At 43.4% G+C, this 18,802-nt stretch overlaps 1 protein-coding gene across 2 annotated transcripts in view; it reads right to left on the bottom strand.

Annotated features, from left to right (window-relative positions):
* The window catches only part of ANK3 (ankyrin 3), a 189,704-nt gene that overhangs the window by 56,653 nt on the left and 114,249 nt on the right, over positions 1-18,802 (bottom strand). For both annotated transcript variants that reach the window (XM_058810081.1, XM_058810082.1), the window contains exons 24-26: positions 13,403-13,526; positions 10,406-10,508; positions 5,037-5,143 (exon numbers count right to left, since the gene is read on the bottom strand). In XM_058810081.1, the coding sequence (XP_058666064.1) occupies positions 5,037-5,143; positions 10,406-10,508; positions 13,403-13,526 (334 nt within the window). The remainder of the gene's footprint in view (positions 1-5,036; positions 5,144-10,405; positions 10,509-13,402; positions 13,527-18,802) is intronic.

Raw genomic sequence — 18,802 nt, 5'->3', positions numbered from 1 at the left:
ACGGTTTCTGTGTGCAGAGGAGCTGGGGCCCTTTCAGCCTGGCAGTTTGCAGGGTGCAGGGATGGATGCCCGGCTGGAGCATCCCCTGGGCTGAAGCTGCAGCAGCTCCAGGGAGGCACAGCTGGCCAGAGCACCATGGAGGAGCCTCCTGGGGAGCCTGGCAAGGCTGGCTCGGCCTGATGGCCCAGCACAAGGCAATGTTTTGGGGGGCTGCCTATCATGTACATGGGTTACTGGCTTGTTAAGCCACCTCAGAATTAATAATGAAAAGGAGGCTTCCATCTCGTGCAAAAATGCCAAAACCTACACTCAAGTAAGATGCTGTCTTCTGTACCCAAACTATTTAAATGATGGAAAGAATGAAGTGCCAAAAATCTTCAGGCAACTAAACCAATGGTCTTAAATTCATAATTAAAAAAAAAAATCAATAGAAGTTAAAACTAAGTACCTACAAAAATCAGTCCCTGAGTTACCAGGGATGTTTAGGCTGTAGATTTTAAGGCCAGTCCAGCCTCAGCAACCAGGAGCTTTGCACTGTGAATAACCCTGGGCAGGAGGCTGTGGCCCAGGGCAGGAACCAGCCCTTTCCAGCCTGGTGTCTGCACCAACTGCAGCCTCCAGCAGACCAGCCCTTGTGCACATTGCTCCAAGAAAAGGGCAATCACTGTCAGTAGCTTATTAATAAATTATTTCCTTCATTAATTTTCTGGTTAGTAACTTACCGTGTAAAACAGTAACAACTCCAAACAGTTTTTCATGCATTTTCTAGCTAAAAACATTAGTAGCTGATGCTTACCTAAATTAATGTTGCACTAATAATGGAAACTACAGTATGACCTCTAAAACACAATGCTAAAGGCTAATGAGCATTTCTACTTGGATACATGGAAGGGATGAGGATGTGGTTGGATGCACTACAAACATCTACACACACTCTGTGGGAAAAAAAGTTTAAAAAAACAAAATAAAATGAGGATTCACAGAAAGCACTGAGTTATCACCTTGAATCATACTGGGGGAGTGGAGAGGAATAGCTGCAAAATAATTTAGAAAGCAAATGGGAAAATTAATGTAAGATAATTAGAGGCAAGCAACAGAAAATATCAATAATAAGTGCAAAGAAAAAGTAATAATCAGAAAAATAACAAAAGCAACATATTTGAAGGCCAGCTTTAGAAATTATTTGGCTTTTGCTTCACATATTGTGACATATGTCATATAAAATATGATACACATGGGAAAAAAGTCTGAAAGGGAGGGTTCATTTAATTAGTCAGCACAACTCTGTAAGTTCTCTGGAAAATGCAGAAGCACAAGGAGAAAAGCATTTGCTGTTTACTCAGTCGGCAGAGAATTTATTGCAACACAATTTCTTCATTAAATTCCAAAAACATGCTCCTGTGTGCCATGGAAAACCAGTTCTTGCACTTTCCTAAAGCAGTTTGTTTTCCAGAGCATAATGTGCAAACATATGTGTGGCAGGATGCTTGAAAGGATTATCAGCCCATGCCATCAATTGCACTGCTGTCAAAAATGAGTTCTGTGTGTACAGCAGGCTGCAGTAAACTATATACAGTTAATTTAATTTAAACTACATATAGTTAATATAATTTAAAATACAGAAAGCTATAAAAAATCTGATTTATTCCACTTTGCAAGACTGGATCCAGTATTTCTGAGTTTTTCAATATTGTTAGGTAATGTGGCACACTCATTTCTTTCAGCTAAGGAAATGAAGGAGTTAAAGGCAACACACAGAGACAACACCCACATTTGACTTTGGGAAAGCTGCAGGAGTAAGCTCACATCTGACAGCTGAAGGTCATTTTGGTGAGGGTCTCTACCCTTCCAGAGGCCTCAAGATTCATGATGCATTTCAATGTACTGCTTACAATGGACCCTGTTCAAAACATATGCTGGCAAAACAACTTATCTGAACTCAAGAAGAAAAACATAAAACATTCTCTTGGCTTGAAAAAAGGAAAAACCAGAAAAGTTGAAATCACTGCCAACAATTTCTCCTCCTTTCACTGATACATTGCTGGATCTCCACATCCTGCTCCCAGCACTCCCCTTCTGCCTGGGTGAGGAAATGAGAGCAAACATTGATGCCTTCTCCTGACAGTGGGGAAACGGGGAAAGAGTGACCCGAGGCAGCAGTGCTGCTCCTGGCACGGCACAAGGGGAGCCCTGGGATGGTGCAGATGGCCAAGAGCAGTGGGGTCAGAGCCTGGCCAAAGGGCCACCACAGCCCCTGCCCCAGCCACAGACAGAACTGGGGACAAGGACAGGGATGAAGCACAAAGCACCCCAAACAAGCAGAAAAGGATTGGCTGTTTAGGAACAGACTGGCAGAAGAGATGTGAAAAGTCATGGTCCTCTGCATATCAGATGTGTGCACTGGAAGATTAGAAGGGAACATCTGTTGATTGCCTCTAGGTGAAGATAACCAGGTAAATCAAGCAGGATATTATAATATGGGGCCACAACTGAAAAGCAAATAAGCAACGAGTGAGATTTGGAGTTTTTTTTTCCTTGACAAAGGAACTGGATCCTCAGAGTATCATTTCTGATTGATGTTCTATGTCAAATAAGAAATGTAGCGGGCCAGAAAAGCCTTAAATGTTTGGAGAATATTTTGGTTTATTCCCATTTGGAGAGGTATACATGTTTGGAGGATATCTGTCCCTCTCCCTGCCACAGTTTGCTCCCCTCTGGGCAGCAGCTTTGCCACCTCTGCATTTGAGAGGGCCCATGAACCAAGGGAGCAGATCTCATGTGGAAGCCCCCATATCCACAGAACATATGTTTTGGAGGGCTGGAATCACTGGTGAACATGCTGAAGACCTAAGGGCAGGCAAGTACTGTCCCAGAGGACTGGCAGGATGAAAACATCAGACCTATCTTCTATCAGGATGAAAAGAAACCAGAAAATTTTTAGACCAATCAGTCTAACCCAAATCACCAGGAAATATTCAGGAATAAATTATTTAATAATCACTCTATAACGGCCTAAAGGATCAAGGTAATTAATCAAGCTATTACACCTTTCCTACCACCAGGCTCAAAATAAAAACAAACCAAAAATATAAGTGGCAAGAGCAATTAATGCCAAATGAATTTGGATTCCTTCTTTGATGTGTGGAAGTACTGCCTAGGTACCTCAGCAAGCAATGGAGGCACAGAACAGATAAGGTAAGTGCAGGATCACCTGAGCAGTTACCTCAAAAGAGATACCATCAGTGCTTTCCTGCTACACTGAAAGGCAACTTCAAGGGCATATCTCACTCTGCTGTCCGGGCACAGGTACCTGGCTAAACATCTTCACAATTTCAGCACAGAAAAAAGGCCTGAAAAGTCTTTGGAAAATAGGATCAGAATTAAAAGCTCTCTTGCTAAAAAATGGAAAAAGGGGCTGGAACCAGCAAACTAAAATAACCATAGAGACAAATGCAAACAGAGGGGAGAAACCAAACACTTAAACACAACAACACCAGTAAAAATTAACCAAGCTTCAGGATTTCAAGAGAGAGCCAAGAAATTCTAGCAGATCACAAACATTCACCAACAGAAACTGGAATTACCAAAGGGATAACTCTCATTGTGGGACTGCTTAAGTGTGTGATGTGTGTCAGACCAAGGAGGTGGAGATCATGGCTTACAAACAGGCTCCCATCAGAGAGGGAGAGCTGGGGCAGAGGCATGGGGAAAGCACCACCAAGGAGGGTCTGGGACATTTTGGTCTAAAACAAAGGATTACATGTCTTCAGACGTAGAAAACAATTGTTGAGAGACCAGTAAGAGCTTGTTCTCCATGCCTACTATGGACATGACAATGGATATCCAGCATGGGTAAGAAATAGGCTGAGTCTGCAGCAATGAAATGTTAAGCTGAGCATTAGGGGAAGTAATAGTAAAACAAAAGATAGTGGGCTCCTGAAGCTGGGGGCCTATAGAATCTCTTATTTTTAGCAATTATTAGGACATTAAGCATCTTTCAGAAATAGCTTGGCTACATTTTATCCTACAGCAAAGGAAAGGGTTGGGCTACCAGCTCTCTGAAGTTCTCTGCCAAAGCACCATTCCATGATAACCAACAGTCTTCAGCTTTTCATACTGCAATTCTTGACATTTTACATCTAGCACTGATCACGTGCAGCGTTTTATCAGCTTGGGACCTAAAAATCCACTGCTGCATAGATCTGTTCTGCAGATGCGGGTGCAGATGTGCATTGTGGGACTGTAGCTTTAGGTTTGTGGGGCTTGCTGTATTGGAAATGAAATATTTTGGTATGTGCCACACTCATTTTTATGATAAGAATGTAATTAGTCACAAAATGGAGAAGTAAATTAAAGCGGATATGAGATTTTATGTCCTGATCTCAAAAATTAAACAAATATTTACACTAGACAATCTAATAATATGCAAAGATTACTTACACATTCATTTGCAAATTTTCACAATATGCATTCAGACATCACTACTACTGCATTTAAATCAAGTCTGTGTGGCACTGTCAAGAAGCACCTAAATTACAGTGATGACTCATAAGTAAACAAATAGCACCACCAAAATCAAACTACAGATATTGGAGACCAGGCAGGAGCTTGAAGTATAAATAAAATAAGAGCCCAAATTAAAGCCCCCCCATTTTTTCTTCTATGAAAGAACAGAAAACATAACTGATTTCATAGTCCAAATAATTTAACACAATGCAAACAAAATCATTTATGACACTGAAAGCAAAGCATAAGCAACAGAAAAAGCAAAACAGGGCTCTTAAAGAGAAGCCTGCAGGATTACAGTGTTTAGGCATTTGGAAAATTAAGTTCAGAAGCAAGTTTTTGGTTTGATATTCAGGAATTTAGACTGACTCCTGTTATTAGGCACCCTCCTTGAAGTCAGTGTGAATTTTGCCACTGGCTTCAAGTGGAGCAGGAACAGACATGTTACCAGCCATTACAGCAGGCTCTATTCTGCAGCTAACAATGCAGTTCCACATCTACAGATAAAGGAAAACTGCTAAGTGACCTACCCAGAGTGGATGGGACTGGAAACAAGGTTAACATTGTCCAAGGTGTCTGCAGCCCAGCTGTAGTGCCTGAGAGAATCAGAATCAAACTCCCTTTGAAACGTCAGGTGCTTCAAAACAAAACAGATACATCGAAAATTAAAATTACAAACACTTGCCTTAAATACAAGCTTGTTAACATAATTATGTTAAATTCAGATCTGGTCCTTTCCATTTAACAGTGCTGATAATTACTGGAAATCCTGCAACAGAAACATGAAGTACACACACAAACTCTTCAAACACTTCCTTCAGTTTCAAGAATGTCTCTCCCCAGTCTTTACTTACTTTAGTGTGCCAGGTTAAAAAGATTGGAAAAAAAAGGAATTACCATTTGTACTGCAGTCACACACCACAGAGACAGGCAGTGTAACACCACCCCTCAGAGGGTGCCATTGGATAGATCCTTATTCAAGCAGAACCTGGGAGTAACTTCCCTGGGAGTTTCAGCGAGGCTGTGAAGACAGGAGGAGGTTGGTTTCACACAACCAACATGGGCACTGTTTCGTGGAGTGCCACTGCCCCTACTCATGTGGCCAGAAATAGCTTTAACCCTGTGGGGCTATAATTAACTCCCTGAGGTGTGACTTGTTCCTCCTGCTGCCCACGCACACGGGCACTCACACATCCTGTGCCCCACAACATCCCCCACACTGCAAACCCTCCCACTGGGCACCAAAGCTATTCCAGCAAAACACTTGCTCTCCTTTGTTTCTCTTGTCTTAGGAAGTAAAACCAACTAAACTTCAAATACTGTTTCCCCCTATTTCCAGGGTGATATGAAAGCCACTCCCCAGTTTAAGAAGCACCATCATAAATTACATTAATACAAGTAAGCGAAGAAGCAACACACAATCTCCCCCAAGATGGTGTTAAAAATGTACTGACATTTCCTCTAAGTTTTCTCTAAGTAGGTTGTTCGCTGCTTAGAGGCAAATGCAGCTAGAGAGAGCAGCATGTTTGCACTGAAACCTCACGGGCTGTTTTCAAATCAATTTCAATGCGTTCAAGTCAAACCAGAGCCAAACACACGCAATAATAAAATCTTATTATTCCCACCTGGGATTTTTTTTATATGTTGACACATGCCGGTAGGGGAAATTAATTATTTTGAATAGAAATATCAGCATTAGAAGTAAATCTGGCAAATTCAGTCATAAACACACGAAAGTTCTTCTCTTGAGAAGCGTCCACAAGATAAGCAGGCAGATAGCTGCTGTGGTGCTGGCCAGAACATGCAACACTCCCATCACTCTGGGGTTTCCAAAAATCTGCACTCTTTAGGCATTTCTTTCATTAGAAGTGAGGTTTTCTTCCTAGGTTTCCTTCCAAAAACTATTGATACTGTAATTTAGTGCTCTTTGACAGAAACCCCTGCAGAGTGCAGCTTTGCTCTGTCACTCCTGGCTCGGTGCCTCCTCCCTTTCCTAGCTCAATGTTTCTATGAAGGATCTTTTGTTAAACCCTGGGCTCTAACAGATGTACTTGAGGCCTCACAGTTCAAGCACAGACAACAACAATAGAGGGCAAACTTACATATGCTAAACAGCAAAATACACCATCAGACATAAAAGGTAAAATGAATGCTGTCAAAACAATGACAATTAAGCATCCAAAGCGGACTTAATTGGTGCCATTTGAAATATGTGTTGTAATTAAGTTTAATGAAGACAGTTTTCTTAGTCTTTCCAATAAGACACTAGGGATTCTCCAACAATTCCTGGAGAGCCTGTGGTTCAGGCAGGAAAGCCAACACTGTGAGTTTCTGCTGTTCCAAGTGATTTGTATGAGCTCACACTGAGCACATTATTACTTTTGATACCAAACAGTGCAAGATTCAGACAGGTTGTCTCAGGCACTGTAAAAATTCAGATAAACAAAAATAAATGTGCTGTTTTGCTCAGTGATAAACTTTATCATCAAAAATAGGTCAAAGTAAAGAAACACAAGAGATGGGCCAAAAGGAACAACAAAATTTGGTGTTGGTCCCTGAAAGGCCTGCTAAGCTGTACAGCATCACTGCACCGGGGTACAGGACACACATCAACAAATAAATGTGGGGTCAGGTGTCCTGTAAAAAGGATGATTTTTCACACAGATAAAAAATGCTTATGTTCCCTTAGCAGTGGGATATGGAAAACTAAACACAGAGCCATATAAATTCCAAGGAAATACCATCACTCCAAAATAATCTGTGCTAGACAGAGGTGCTCCTGCGCCTGGATGTGCTCTAGATTTGCCTCCACACCTGGATGGGTTCCTCAGTCTAGCTCCATGCCCTCAGACATGGTCTGTACACCAGGTGACTGGGTTTTTATAAAACATTCCTTTCTGACCAAGTGCAATCAAACAGATCTTTTGGACATGTGCAGAGCAAGCAAAAGCCCAAAGTCTGCAGCTAATAATTTTGGTGGAGAAAGGAGGTAGGAAAAGCTGATAGCTGGACCCACTCATCTTACACACAGCACACATCTGTGAATCTCATTTTTTCAGCCTGTTGAGGTGCTGGATTTTCCATGCAGGCAAAAAAAAATTTTAAAAAAATCTTCCTGTGTAAGTTGCAATATAAGCAGTCCAGAAGATAGTACAGTGTCAGTGACATTAAACCACAGGATCCATTCTGTGTTTGGTCAGGTCCCAGTGTTCTCTCCTTGGACTGAGGGAGATTAAAAATGCATTGCTAAAGGGTGTGGCAGCCTTAGATGCAAATATGTGTATAAAAATACTGAGGGTTCTGCTGGCAAGGATCCTGCTGCTTGCATAACTGAATATCCAGGCTGTGTAATATCAAAGTTCAGCAAACAGAAAAAATTATGCTTCCTCCCAGATGAATTTATCCAGACTGAAGTGATTCAGCAAGCTGCTATTTAATGGACAGCCCGAGTCATCCTGCCTTTGGCTGATTAAATTCAGAGGTTGATGTAAATTATTCCATGGAGAAGTCGTTTGGATTTAGTCTGAGCTGCTGCATCCAAGGGAACATGCCAGAACACAGAAATTTTAACTTTGCTCCAGCCAGGTTATGAGGTACAGTGTGGCCCGGATTCAGAGCTCCCTGTGAACAGGGTCAGCAATAAACCACCAAATGCAAACAATGGAGAATATCATGACTTCTAAAGAATTATTAGAAACTCTTCTCTAACACTCCATGTGCTATGCTGGCAGTGAGGTTAAGTAAGAATGGTTTCAAATCTTCTTCATTTGACTCTTTCCAGTCTCCCAAGTCTACCAGGGATCCTGGGGAAAGGTGATGGGATCTGCTATCTTAACCAGACCAAGAGGCAGGCAAATGCTCCTTACTCTTTTACATACTGATGTTTGTGATAAAATAATTCCCAATAATTGTCTTTGCTGCTGCCATGAACTCCAGACAGGTCTGAGCTGTACAAAAGGAGAGGAAATGGCATACAGAGACAGGCAATGGATCACTCTGTTTCAGAGCAGTGTGATTCCCAAAATAGCCTTAACTCCTCTCAGTTCCCAGACAGACTTTCAGAATATTGATTTCAAACCACAAAGATCTTTGCTCCTGTGAATCCCATTAGTGGAACACAAATTGGTGCTTTTTTTCCCCTGCTTTGTCCTGCCATAGCAGAGGTTATCTAGGAGCCCATCAATGTACAGAGGGATGAGAAAGAGGGGCAGGGATATTCTCCATCTCCCAAACACACTTCTCCTGTTTCAGCCAAAAGCTAGGGCAGGGCTGGGCAGGAAGCCACAGGAATTCCAGAGGATGGATATATTTTTGTCAGGACATGGAGGTTTGGAGGAGTCCTGGCAGAAAGTTTTACCATTCTCATGAAGATAGTTTGTTGCTCTCAGGTTTGTTTTGCACAGAATCACGGCTTCACTGACCTCTCAAGACAGGACTGATATTTTTTCCCAGTACCACATCCTTTGAGAGTTGTTAAGCACAGAGCTGGTTTTAAGCCTTGTTATGTGCACCCTAGCTGCTCAATCCATGCCATCTGCTTTAATGGGAATCACAAACATGGCCAGAATCATAAAATGATGCAATATATTCTCAGACTGAAGAGTCTTCCTCTCCTCTGAAATTTCCATTGTATCAAGAATGCTTAATGAAGTCTTACTATTAAAAGGCATCAAAGCAGCTTTAGGTGCTCAGCCCTGATATAGAATTTCCAGCACCAGTAGCTGCAGATTTTGTTTTATGACTTCAAACCAAACAAAACCACAAAATCACTGCTATGCAAGTTTTAGAAACTCTCCTTAGAAGGCTGTTGCAAATTAAGGTTATTGGAGGTTTACAGCATTTCACTTAAAAGTAACAATCTAATAGTAAACATTCTGTTGCTAAAGAGAACCCAATTTCTGCCATTCCCATAACACTACCAGAACTGTGTAAAAGCTGTAGTAAAACTGGACGGCTTATCCCACAATAGAATTTACAGACTAATACAATCAAGGTTTAAAATGTACAAGTCCTGTTTTGTGAACCCTTTTCCCCATGAAAATATCCTCTGAGATCAATAACCCCCCAGTGCAGGAATGCTCTGTGAAAACAGCAGCAGAAAAGCTCTGTTTCATTACAATCCACCTTATGCTCTTCCAGGGCATAAACAACAGTTCCACTCCAATCCAGTCCTTTCCAAGTAAGGATTTTAATGTGAATTTTCATCCAGCTTCCTAGCAGGTCTTTGACTTCTGTGTATCAAGAAACTCTTGAGTAATTCAGTTAGATTTGGAAATCTGAAGCAAGTCCACCAAGGAAAATGCTGGGGAACTCACAAACAAAGCATACTGTACTCAACCATCCCCAGCTTTTGGGAAGACTTTCCCACTCTATCATCAGGTCAAAAGACGCTGCTTTTGTTGCATTAGTCATTGCACAAGTGTTTGGAAGATATATAAACTGAAGAGTCTACACTAGCTTAATCTTTACAAGGCCAAATTCTTCCCAGGAGTGAAAAAACAAGGACAGCAGTTGGAGTCTCCTCCATGTGGACAGGGCAGGCAAAGTAATTCCCAGTGCGTGCAGTACAAAGGTTGCTCAGTGTAAAACTCATTGCTCCCAGCTTATCAAAGCACTCTGAAGACACACAGGAGCCTCACAGGAGCACCCACTGACCTCAGCCAATAACACTCAGAGACATAACTGGTCCCTTAAAGAATCTTTTGGTTTGGGCCCCCCACCACCTGCCCCTTGCAGGATCAAACCCAGAGAATGGCAACCCCACCATCTCCCGTCCACAGCTCCTTTCCTGCCCCTCTTCCCAGCTGAGAGAGCAGCCAGAGCCTCTGGAAGCACGGCTGAGGCCTGCACACTGCACAAACGAAGCACGGCTGCCCTGTGGCAGGGACACAGCACGTACCTGGTCCTTGGCTGGCACCAGCAGCTCCTCAATCATCATGCTGTCCCGGGCATAGGAGCTCCTGTTGAGCGTGTAGGACCTATCCGAACTGAAGGAGCGGAGGCTGTTGTATTTACCAGTTATCAGAGAAAGTGCGGGTGACAATGAGGTGAACAGAAAATAAAAACAAAAAAATTAATACATGCAACTTCCAGGGATAGCATCAAATGGCAAAATATAAACAATCTGTGAAATAAATACAAGGAGGAAAATGGAATAAGAACTATTTGACTATAGTTAAATATTCCCTACGATATGCATAAGCGAAATCTCAGCAGATGCTGACTGCTTTGGCAGTAATGTTGTGGCTTTAGAATAAATCTAGAGAGGTGTATTCAAGTATTTAGATGAGCTTTGATAAGTATCTCCGTGCCCTAATCCTGAAGGGAACCCACGAGGGCAGGTCCCAGGGGAGCTGGGGGAAATCACAATGCCTGCCCACAGAGCTCAGGTTGCTGAGGCAGGTTTAACTCAGAGCAAGGTTTATGTGATGTCACTCTCTTCGTGGCTGAACCACTTCTGACATTGTTACAAACACTGTAGTTATCCCTGTAGTTAGAAAGGAAAGGGTAATAAGTTTGAAATGAAAGGAGAAATAAATTTGCTTAATGACAACTAAGTACTGATTCTGATGTTTGGGAATTATTTTGTGCATGTTAAACTATTCAGAAGTAACTATGATCACTCTTAACGTGTTGCAATTAACCCAACGTAGGAGTGTTTTACATTTAGCCCTGGAAGGTACATTATGGTATGTGCTAAAAACATGCTGCAGGCCTAGACATGCTTGCTACGTGACAAAAAATAAAGTAGTAAAAAACGTGAATTAATACAAAGCAACATCCACCAACATACTACACTTTTGAACTAGCAACACTTTTCACACTCAGAACTCTACAAGGTGTTTCATGCATTTAGTAGCTGCTAATTGAATTTCTCTAATTCCTTAGCACACGTTCCCTTCTTGTGCTGGAAGCAAAACTGGGATCTTAATTACACACTGTAGGCATATGTTAAGCAGAGTTTTACATGATAAAGGGCATAAAGAATTTAAGTTATATTTGTTATAACAGATGGATACGCTCTAGGGCTGAACCCCCTGCTCCCCAAAATAAAAGCATGTCACTTTCCAATGCTAAATAAAATGAAGATGAGCAATGGCAGCAGCAGAAAGATGAGAGAGATGTAACACGATGCCATGCCTTCTTACCTGACTTTTGGACTAAAGCAATTTACATTGGAAAAGAAACAGGAGAAATAGAAAGCAAAGAATCAGACAAGAAAAGCAAGATGTTATGGCTGGATGGCTTATATATTTAATGTGTTCATTTCTTAATGTTACACTCAGAATCAGCAGTAAGATACATCCACAGAATACTTTTTTTTTTTTGCTAAATTAAATACTTCACAGAAATAAAACACTGTATTTGTCTCCTCTGAGCATAACATGGGCAACGCAAAAAATGAGCTAGGCAGCAACAAATAGTAATGGCACTGCTAAAACCAGAAGCATGGGAATATCAGATTCCTCTCAAAGAAAAGGTAACGTGGGGCTGAACCTCAGATCTCCCTAACAGATGGTAACTGTGCAATCTGCTCTCCCACCTGCACACCCTGTGCAAGCAGAGAGCTGCGAGGGGTGAAAGGGCTCAGGTAAATCAGTGTGGGCTCTGCACACAGAGATGCTCCCTCTGCATCCCCAGTGCCCTGCGCCAGCCCTGGGCACAGTGGCAGGGCTCTGTGATCACCCTGCTCACACCAGACTGCAAAGCAGCATGTCAGCTTTGCTAATTCACTTTACTATGACACGAGATTCTCCCTTCAGATCTGATTTGCTGATTTTCTGGCTAATGGACTACTTAAAGCATCTTGGCATGTCTCATGAATGTACTATCTCATAAATACTTATTAACTTCCCTAAAAATTGTAAATCAAGCACAACATGGCCGGGGACTACTAAAGACCAAATTTCCACTGCGTGCTTGCATTTTTAATGTGGCCATAAGAAACACAACTGAAGGGTAGACATCTAAGCTTTACCTTATGGGAGTTGCCATTTGCTGTTAGACAATGAACTCACTTTTTAAAACAGATCTTTAAACTACAGCATAGGAAAAAGCCCTCAGGGCTCCAGCTTATGAGGTTTAATTATTAGCTTCAGTACAATTCAACTGTCAGTAACTACACTGCAAATCCACAACTATGGAAGCAATCTCTGCTCACACAGTTTTAACTGTTTTGAGCAACACACACTGAAGGCTCGAGCAACATTCAAAACTAAACTCTAAAATGTTGATCTGGAAATACCTGCATTGAAATTAACATGAGTCAGACAACACATTAAGTTACAATGTTTTATCAGGTTCACAGGAACTTTGGCCTGATTTTAGCAACACGTAATCCATTCCCTGTCAAAATAAATCCTCCAACAAATTAAGGGGAAACTTGCCTTTTTTTTTTTCTTTTTTTTTTAGGAGGGAGGAGCATTTTTTTTAAATGTTGTCTTTCTCAGTTGGATTACTCACTAGCACCTTTAAAGAAATAAAAGCACCAAGTAGCAAAATGATTTGTCATTCAGTTTTTCTGGCATTTACATTCTTCAGCAAAACACACCCATTAAGGAGCCCTCTACTGTGAGCATCAGTCTGACCACTAGTAGCCAAAAGAAACCAGGCTGGATCAATTTCTAGAGCAGCTGCAGACTGCTAGCAAAGAGGTGCCTTGGAGATGTTCAGAGCAATGAACAGAGACCAGAAAAAGTGAATAGCTCAGTTTTATGTATCACTGCCATAAGAAGCCAACATGAATAAAGAATATGAAATAAAACTGCCATGAGCATATGCTTCAAAGGATGTACACCCCCTCTAGTTCACTTCAAAACGGACTGCAGAGCTGTGTGGAAGAGTAGAGACTTGCTCCTGTGGCGCACACGAACGCGAGAAGCAGCAAACACAGTACCTGGCGGAGCGCGCTCCCAGGCTGAAGCCCATGTATCCTTCAGCAGGCAGGGAATCATCTCCCAGCTCTTTCAGATCCTGGGGTCCGAGGTACTTGTCTGTGTCGCCTGTCATTGCATCCTCACCTGCCGGGACAAAAGCCAGGCTGGAATCAGAGCTACACGTAGGGCAGATGTTTGTGCGCTTACTAAGTCATAACGCCCTTCCCTGCTCGCCAATAAGGAATCAATCCAGTCACCCCCACTTTCCCTAAGGCTCTTTCCACGTTGGATGTTAATTATCCACCCTCTGAGTCTGCCTGAGAAAATAATTTTATTGGGGGACGAACGAAAGAAGCAAGATTCCACCTTGACGTAAGCCCAATAAAGTTATACGAGCGATGACTTTTGCCCAATCGTCTCAGCAAGCTAAAGAGCTCCTCTGTACTTTGCATCGTTGCGCTCACTTTTGCTTTCCTTATGAAAAAAAAGAAAAAAGCCCGAGCCGACAAAGTTGGATCACTCCGTGCGAAAGAAAAAAAAACCCCAACAACAAACCAATCGACAAAACCAAACCAACCCCCAGCGTGTTTGCCACCAGTCATGAAAAGTGCAGCAAGCTTGAATGGAGGCTGAGGAGGGGAGGAAGAGGCCCGCCTTCCACCTTGAGTATTTCTCAATGCCTTTTGGACGTTTGAATGCAAGACGTGACTTTTTAAAATTAATTAATTTATTTTTAAATGAAGCGCTCCTCGCTGCCAGGCCGGTGTGCGAAGGTGAGCGCTGCCCGCACCCCGCTCTGCCCCATTCGCAGCCCCATCCCCGCGGTGGGGACACGGCCGGCACACGTGGGACACGGCCATCCGCACGGAAGGAGATGCTGAGCTGGTTTATCCGAAACAACCCCAAGAGGAAGCAAAGTTCGATGTAGGGAGCGGCGGGCAGGCGCCGCAAAGGGTTAACGCAGCAGCTGCCCGGCGGGGAGCATTTGCATGCCATTACATCACGCGAACCTACATTCCTGCACTGACAGAGCACGTCCAAAATATGCCTTTTGCCGTGTCGGGTCCCCCCGCCCCGCTCCCACAACTGCACGGAGCAGAGAGAGATCCCCGCGAACTCACGGCTTGCCGACATCCACTCTGCCCCTTTGTTGTGAGCCCTTTTAGGAGCGTTAGGTTTAAACTGCACAACAGAGAAGTTTACGAACAACGCGATCCCGAAGGTAAGCGACTCCCGAGCCCAGCCTCACGTTTCCCGCTTTCATTCAAGGAGTTTGGACTGGTTTCCATTCACTAAACTCAGGAAACCACAGGCGAGCTCCGGTTTTAAACTAACAATCAAGTCTAAAAATACCCCTTCAGCTACTGCTTCGCAAACGGCAAACAAACAGACCAACTTTCTCCTCCAGCCCAGCAACAATCAGCATTTTAAGCAGCAGATAAAAAGCTAAAATGTCCACAATACACCGTAAAGCATTCAAAAACCCGAAAAAGAAACACGATACATCAAGCGAAACTTTAAAAAGTCTTACTGTTTTGGAAAGCCATTTTCACCAGCCTGGTCTATAAGATTTTTTTCCCTTGGTGTTTCCAAGAATTCCTATTAGTCCTATTAGTCCTTAAGCAGTGATTTAGGCTTAATCTCCAAACCAGCACAAGCAAACTAATCCCTGTGGGTCATATTCGCTTTCCACACAACAACTGAGATCTTCTTAACATCTTGATCTCTTCGCATGTATTTTAGGACATGTGCATCTTTGTCCTCTCAACTCAGATTAAAGTTCTTTGCAAATACGAAACAAAACGAAAAGTACTAAGTTTAAAAAAAAAAATAAAAATCCCTTTTTAATCACTCTGCAGACATCCCTTTAAAGCTTCTGCTGATTGGATTACAGCCTCCCTTGGCAAGCCTCTCGAATGGTGACATAAATGCAGGCACTCCAGTTATTTGTATGTAAATAGGGGTGCTGCGAGGGTGTAGTTTTTCTGTAACCCGATGCCGGGGCTGCGGGGAAGGCGCTGCCTCCGCCCTCCCTCCCTCCATGGCCGGGGCCGGGGGAGGGAGCCCGGCCTGGGCACACCCCGGGGCTGGGGGATGGAGCCCACCCTGGGCACATCCCCTCCCTCGGCCTGGCGCTGCTGGACACGGAGGGAACCGCACCGATGCTGGGAGGCGAGGAAGCGAGAGATCCGGGCAACTTTCAGCAACTACCAACTGAGCCACTAAATTTGGAAACTTCTGCCCCTGCAATACCTGGAGAAAAGCGCTACGCTACCGAGGAGGCATTTTCTTTAAGGGCATCGTTTGTCAAAGGCAGTGAGAACGAAGCCCCATTCAGTCGAGCCGTAAAACACATCAGATGTTATCCTGCTCCGCAGCTAATCCAGCCGGGGCAGGATTACTCTGTTGAAATGCGCTCATCAAAGGAAAAGCTGCGCCTAGGAGTGGTGATTTCAAAGAATTCCACACATTGTTTGGTGATCGTGGGAGGCACACAGAATGGGTGGTGCACGTTTCAGCAATCCCACTCTGTTTAATTAGGTGCTGCAGCCTAATCCTCCGCGCTCCAGGTAACACTGAGCGCCGTGTTTGCTCTCGGCACACGGAATTCCTGCGGAGAAGGTCCCAGGGAAGAGTGAACACAAAACTCCGAACGCAAACACAGAGAAATGGCCAACAATGAGGCACCGATGAAAAGACACCAACAATGGATGCGAAGACAGCACCAAGGATGGCAAACCGCACTGCTTTGCTGCCTTTGCCATCCTTCCCTTCCTAACAGGCTGCACGTTGAGGAAAGGCGATGTCCCTGCTAATGGTTAAACACAGCTATCACAAGTAGAGGAAACAGCTCAAAGTCCAGGGAAAAACAGCAGCAGTAATCAAAGCAAGGCCCATCAGCTCTAGTGCACCCTGTCTCAGACGGCAGCCACATCTCACAGCACAGCATGGGAACATGGACCAGCAGAAGCACTCCAGGACATTTTTCTAGCTGGCACTGGTTGGAGCACAGGTTTGCAAAACCTGAAAGAGGTTTGTATAGTCATGAACACGTTTTTTGGGTGTTTTTTCCCCTTTTTAAATTCTTCCAGTTACACTTTGAACTCGTGTAGACTTTTTATGCTCCCCACACCAAGGACCCTTGCAAGTAGTCATAAAAGTCAACTACCTCCTGCAGGAGGAGCAGCCCTTTCAAGCTGGATCTGCCTCTTGTGGTTTCACTGATGGCCCATATTTTTAGACTTCTGGAGAGCAGCAAGCACTGCTGCTCACTTTGCCACCCATTTTATGTTCCAGCCTATCCCTCACTCAATTTGTTTGGTTTTATTTTCTGGGATAGAAGGTTTAGAGGTGTTTTTAGTCTTTTCTCCCCAAGAATATTTTTCTTACCTCTTATCATCTTTCTCATCCCAAGTTTTCCCTGATTTCCTGGTCCCCCAGCATATCTCCTACAGCTGGGAACTGCAGGAGCACAGGGTTAGGTGTTCTTTTTAGAGGCCAGTGAGAAACACAGGCTCTCTGGCAGCAGGAGAGAAGGCATCATGTGGCTTGGGAAAAGTCCCAGACAAAATTTAATCATAGGCTGGGATCCAGATGAGCATTTGTCGCTTGGCTCTGCTAAAGATACCTGAGGATTTCGCCACTCCTTCATCACAGCCTGTCCAGAGCTGTCCTGATGGCAGCAGAGGCAGAGCCACAGGGAAAAGGAGGATGTTTCAAGTCGTAGCCAAGGTTTTGGTTTCACAAAGTATGGAGAAAGGCCAGTACCAAACCACTGAAACTTTTATGAACCTGTGAAATTTTATGGAGCCAAAGAAACTCGGAAAACTGAGCTTAAAAATATAATAAATCAACCACACCCAAAACGACCAGTAATAGATTTTTCATGCATGGTGATGTTCTGACCTGTCTTACATGCACTCAAACTGCTGTATCCCAGCACCTACTCAGGGATCAGGCAGTGTGCATTCACGTTCTGTTAGGACATCTGTCTAATCTTCCAGGGATTGATTAGCATGATACTTATTATCACTGAGGCAGGCATCTCCATTAAATGGGTTTAATACTGTGTCCTGGTTTACACCCAAAAAGTTTGTTATCTCCTGAAGGCCAAATAAAAAATATAAATAAATTCAAAGCTCAAGAATAACTGGTTTTTGATAATGTCTAAACTCTCCACACCTGATTTGGTTTATGGATTGATTTTTTTTTTTTTTTTCAGTGTAGCAGTTTCCCAACACTTAACCTCACTTGGGCTGACTTGCCAGAACAGTCTAGGAAAAAGAATTAAAAAAAAAAAAAATCTCTTCTCAACCACTTTGACTCCAAACCAAACTGTCCTCAGCAGGGAAGAGAAATTACACAATTCCCATGTAAATACTTATTTAGTGGGCACAGCAAGACATAAAACACAAGGAAATGGTTTCCTGACATTTGTCCCTGAGCTCTGAGTCTCTACTTTCCAAATTTCTCTTATGAGAGAAACCTTGAGGGTTGTGGCTCATTGAGAAGCCATTCAACAAGTCTGTCTCACTGAAGAGTTTTGGCTGATGATATGAACACCAGCCAAGCCAGGGAGAGCTTGGATTTGTTTGCTAAATTTGTGCCTTTCTCCCGCTTGGAAATCAGCTCCCTGGCTCAGAGACTTGTCAGAGTGCCTCAGCATCTTGAACAGATTTGTTTCGACTGGTGTGAGTGGATGCTCTGTATATAAATACCCCACTAACACTGAGTGATGGGCGTCACTGAGTTGTCTTTACAGATCTGCAAATCAGGGAAGAGACACAGGCCAGTGGTTATCACCTCAAAGTCTGCAATTCATCACAAGCCTTGCAAAACCCTGTTATCTGATTTGTGAGCTCCCTTTCAGCCTGGGTTTGAAAAAGACCCTGTCATCTCAGCATCACAGAACAGCCTGGGTTGTGAGGAACCTTAAAGATCATCTTGTTCCAACTCTGCTGCCACGGATAGGGACACCTTCCACCCGACCAGGTTGCTCAAAGCCACATCCAGCCTGGCCTTGGACACTTTCAGGGATGGAGCATCCAAATCTTCGCTGGGAAACCTGCTTTAGCTTCTCACCACCCTCAAAGTGAAAAATTTCTTCCTAATTTTGAATATAAACCTACCCTCTTTCAGCTTAAATCCAGGGAACCAATTGTATTCCCCTTAAGGTACCAAGTACAATTGCACCAATTGTACTTGGTACCTTAAATCCAAGGAATCAGTTGTACTCCCCTTGTCCTGTCAGAACATGCCCTTGTAAAAAGTCCCTCTCAAACTTCCCTATAGGTCCCATTTAGGTACTGGAAGGTGCTCTAAGGCCTCCCTGGAACCTTCTCCTGGATGAACAACCCCAAGTCCCTCAGCCTGGCTTCACAGGAGAGGTGCTCCAGCCCTCTGATCATCTTTGTGGCCTC

Source organism: Ammospiza caudacuta, chromosome 9 (assembly GCF_027887145.1).
Source record: "Ammospiza caudacuta isolate bAmmCau1 chromosome 9, bAmmCau1.pri, whole genome shotgun sequence".
NCBI classification, from domain to species: Eukaryota; Metazoa; Chordata; class Aves; order Passeriformes; family Passerellidae; genus Ammospiza; species Ammospiza caudacuta.
This window is presented reverse-complemented; position numbering and strand designations above follow the sequence as displayed.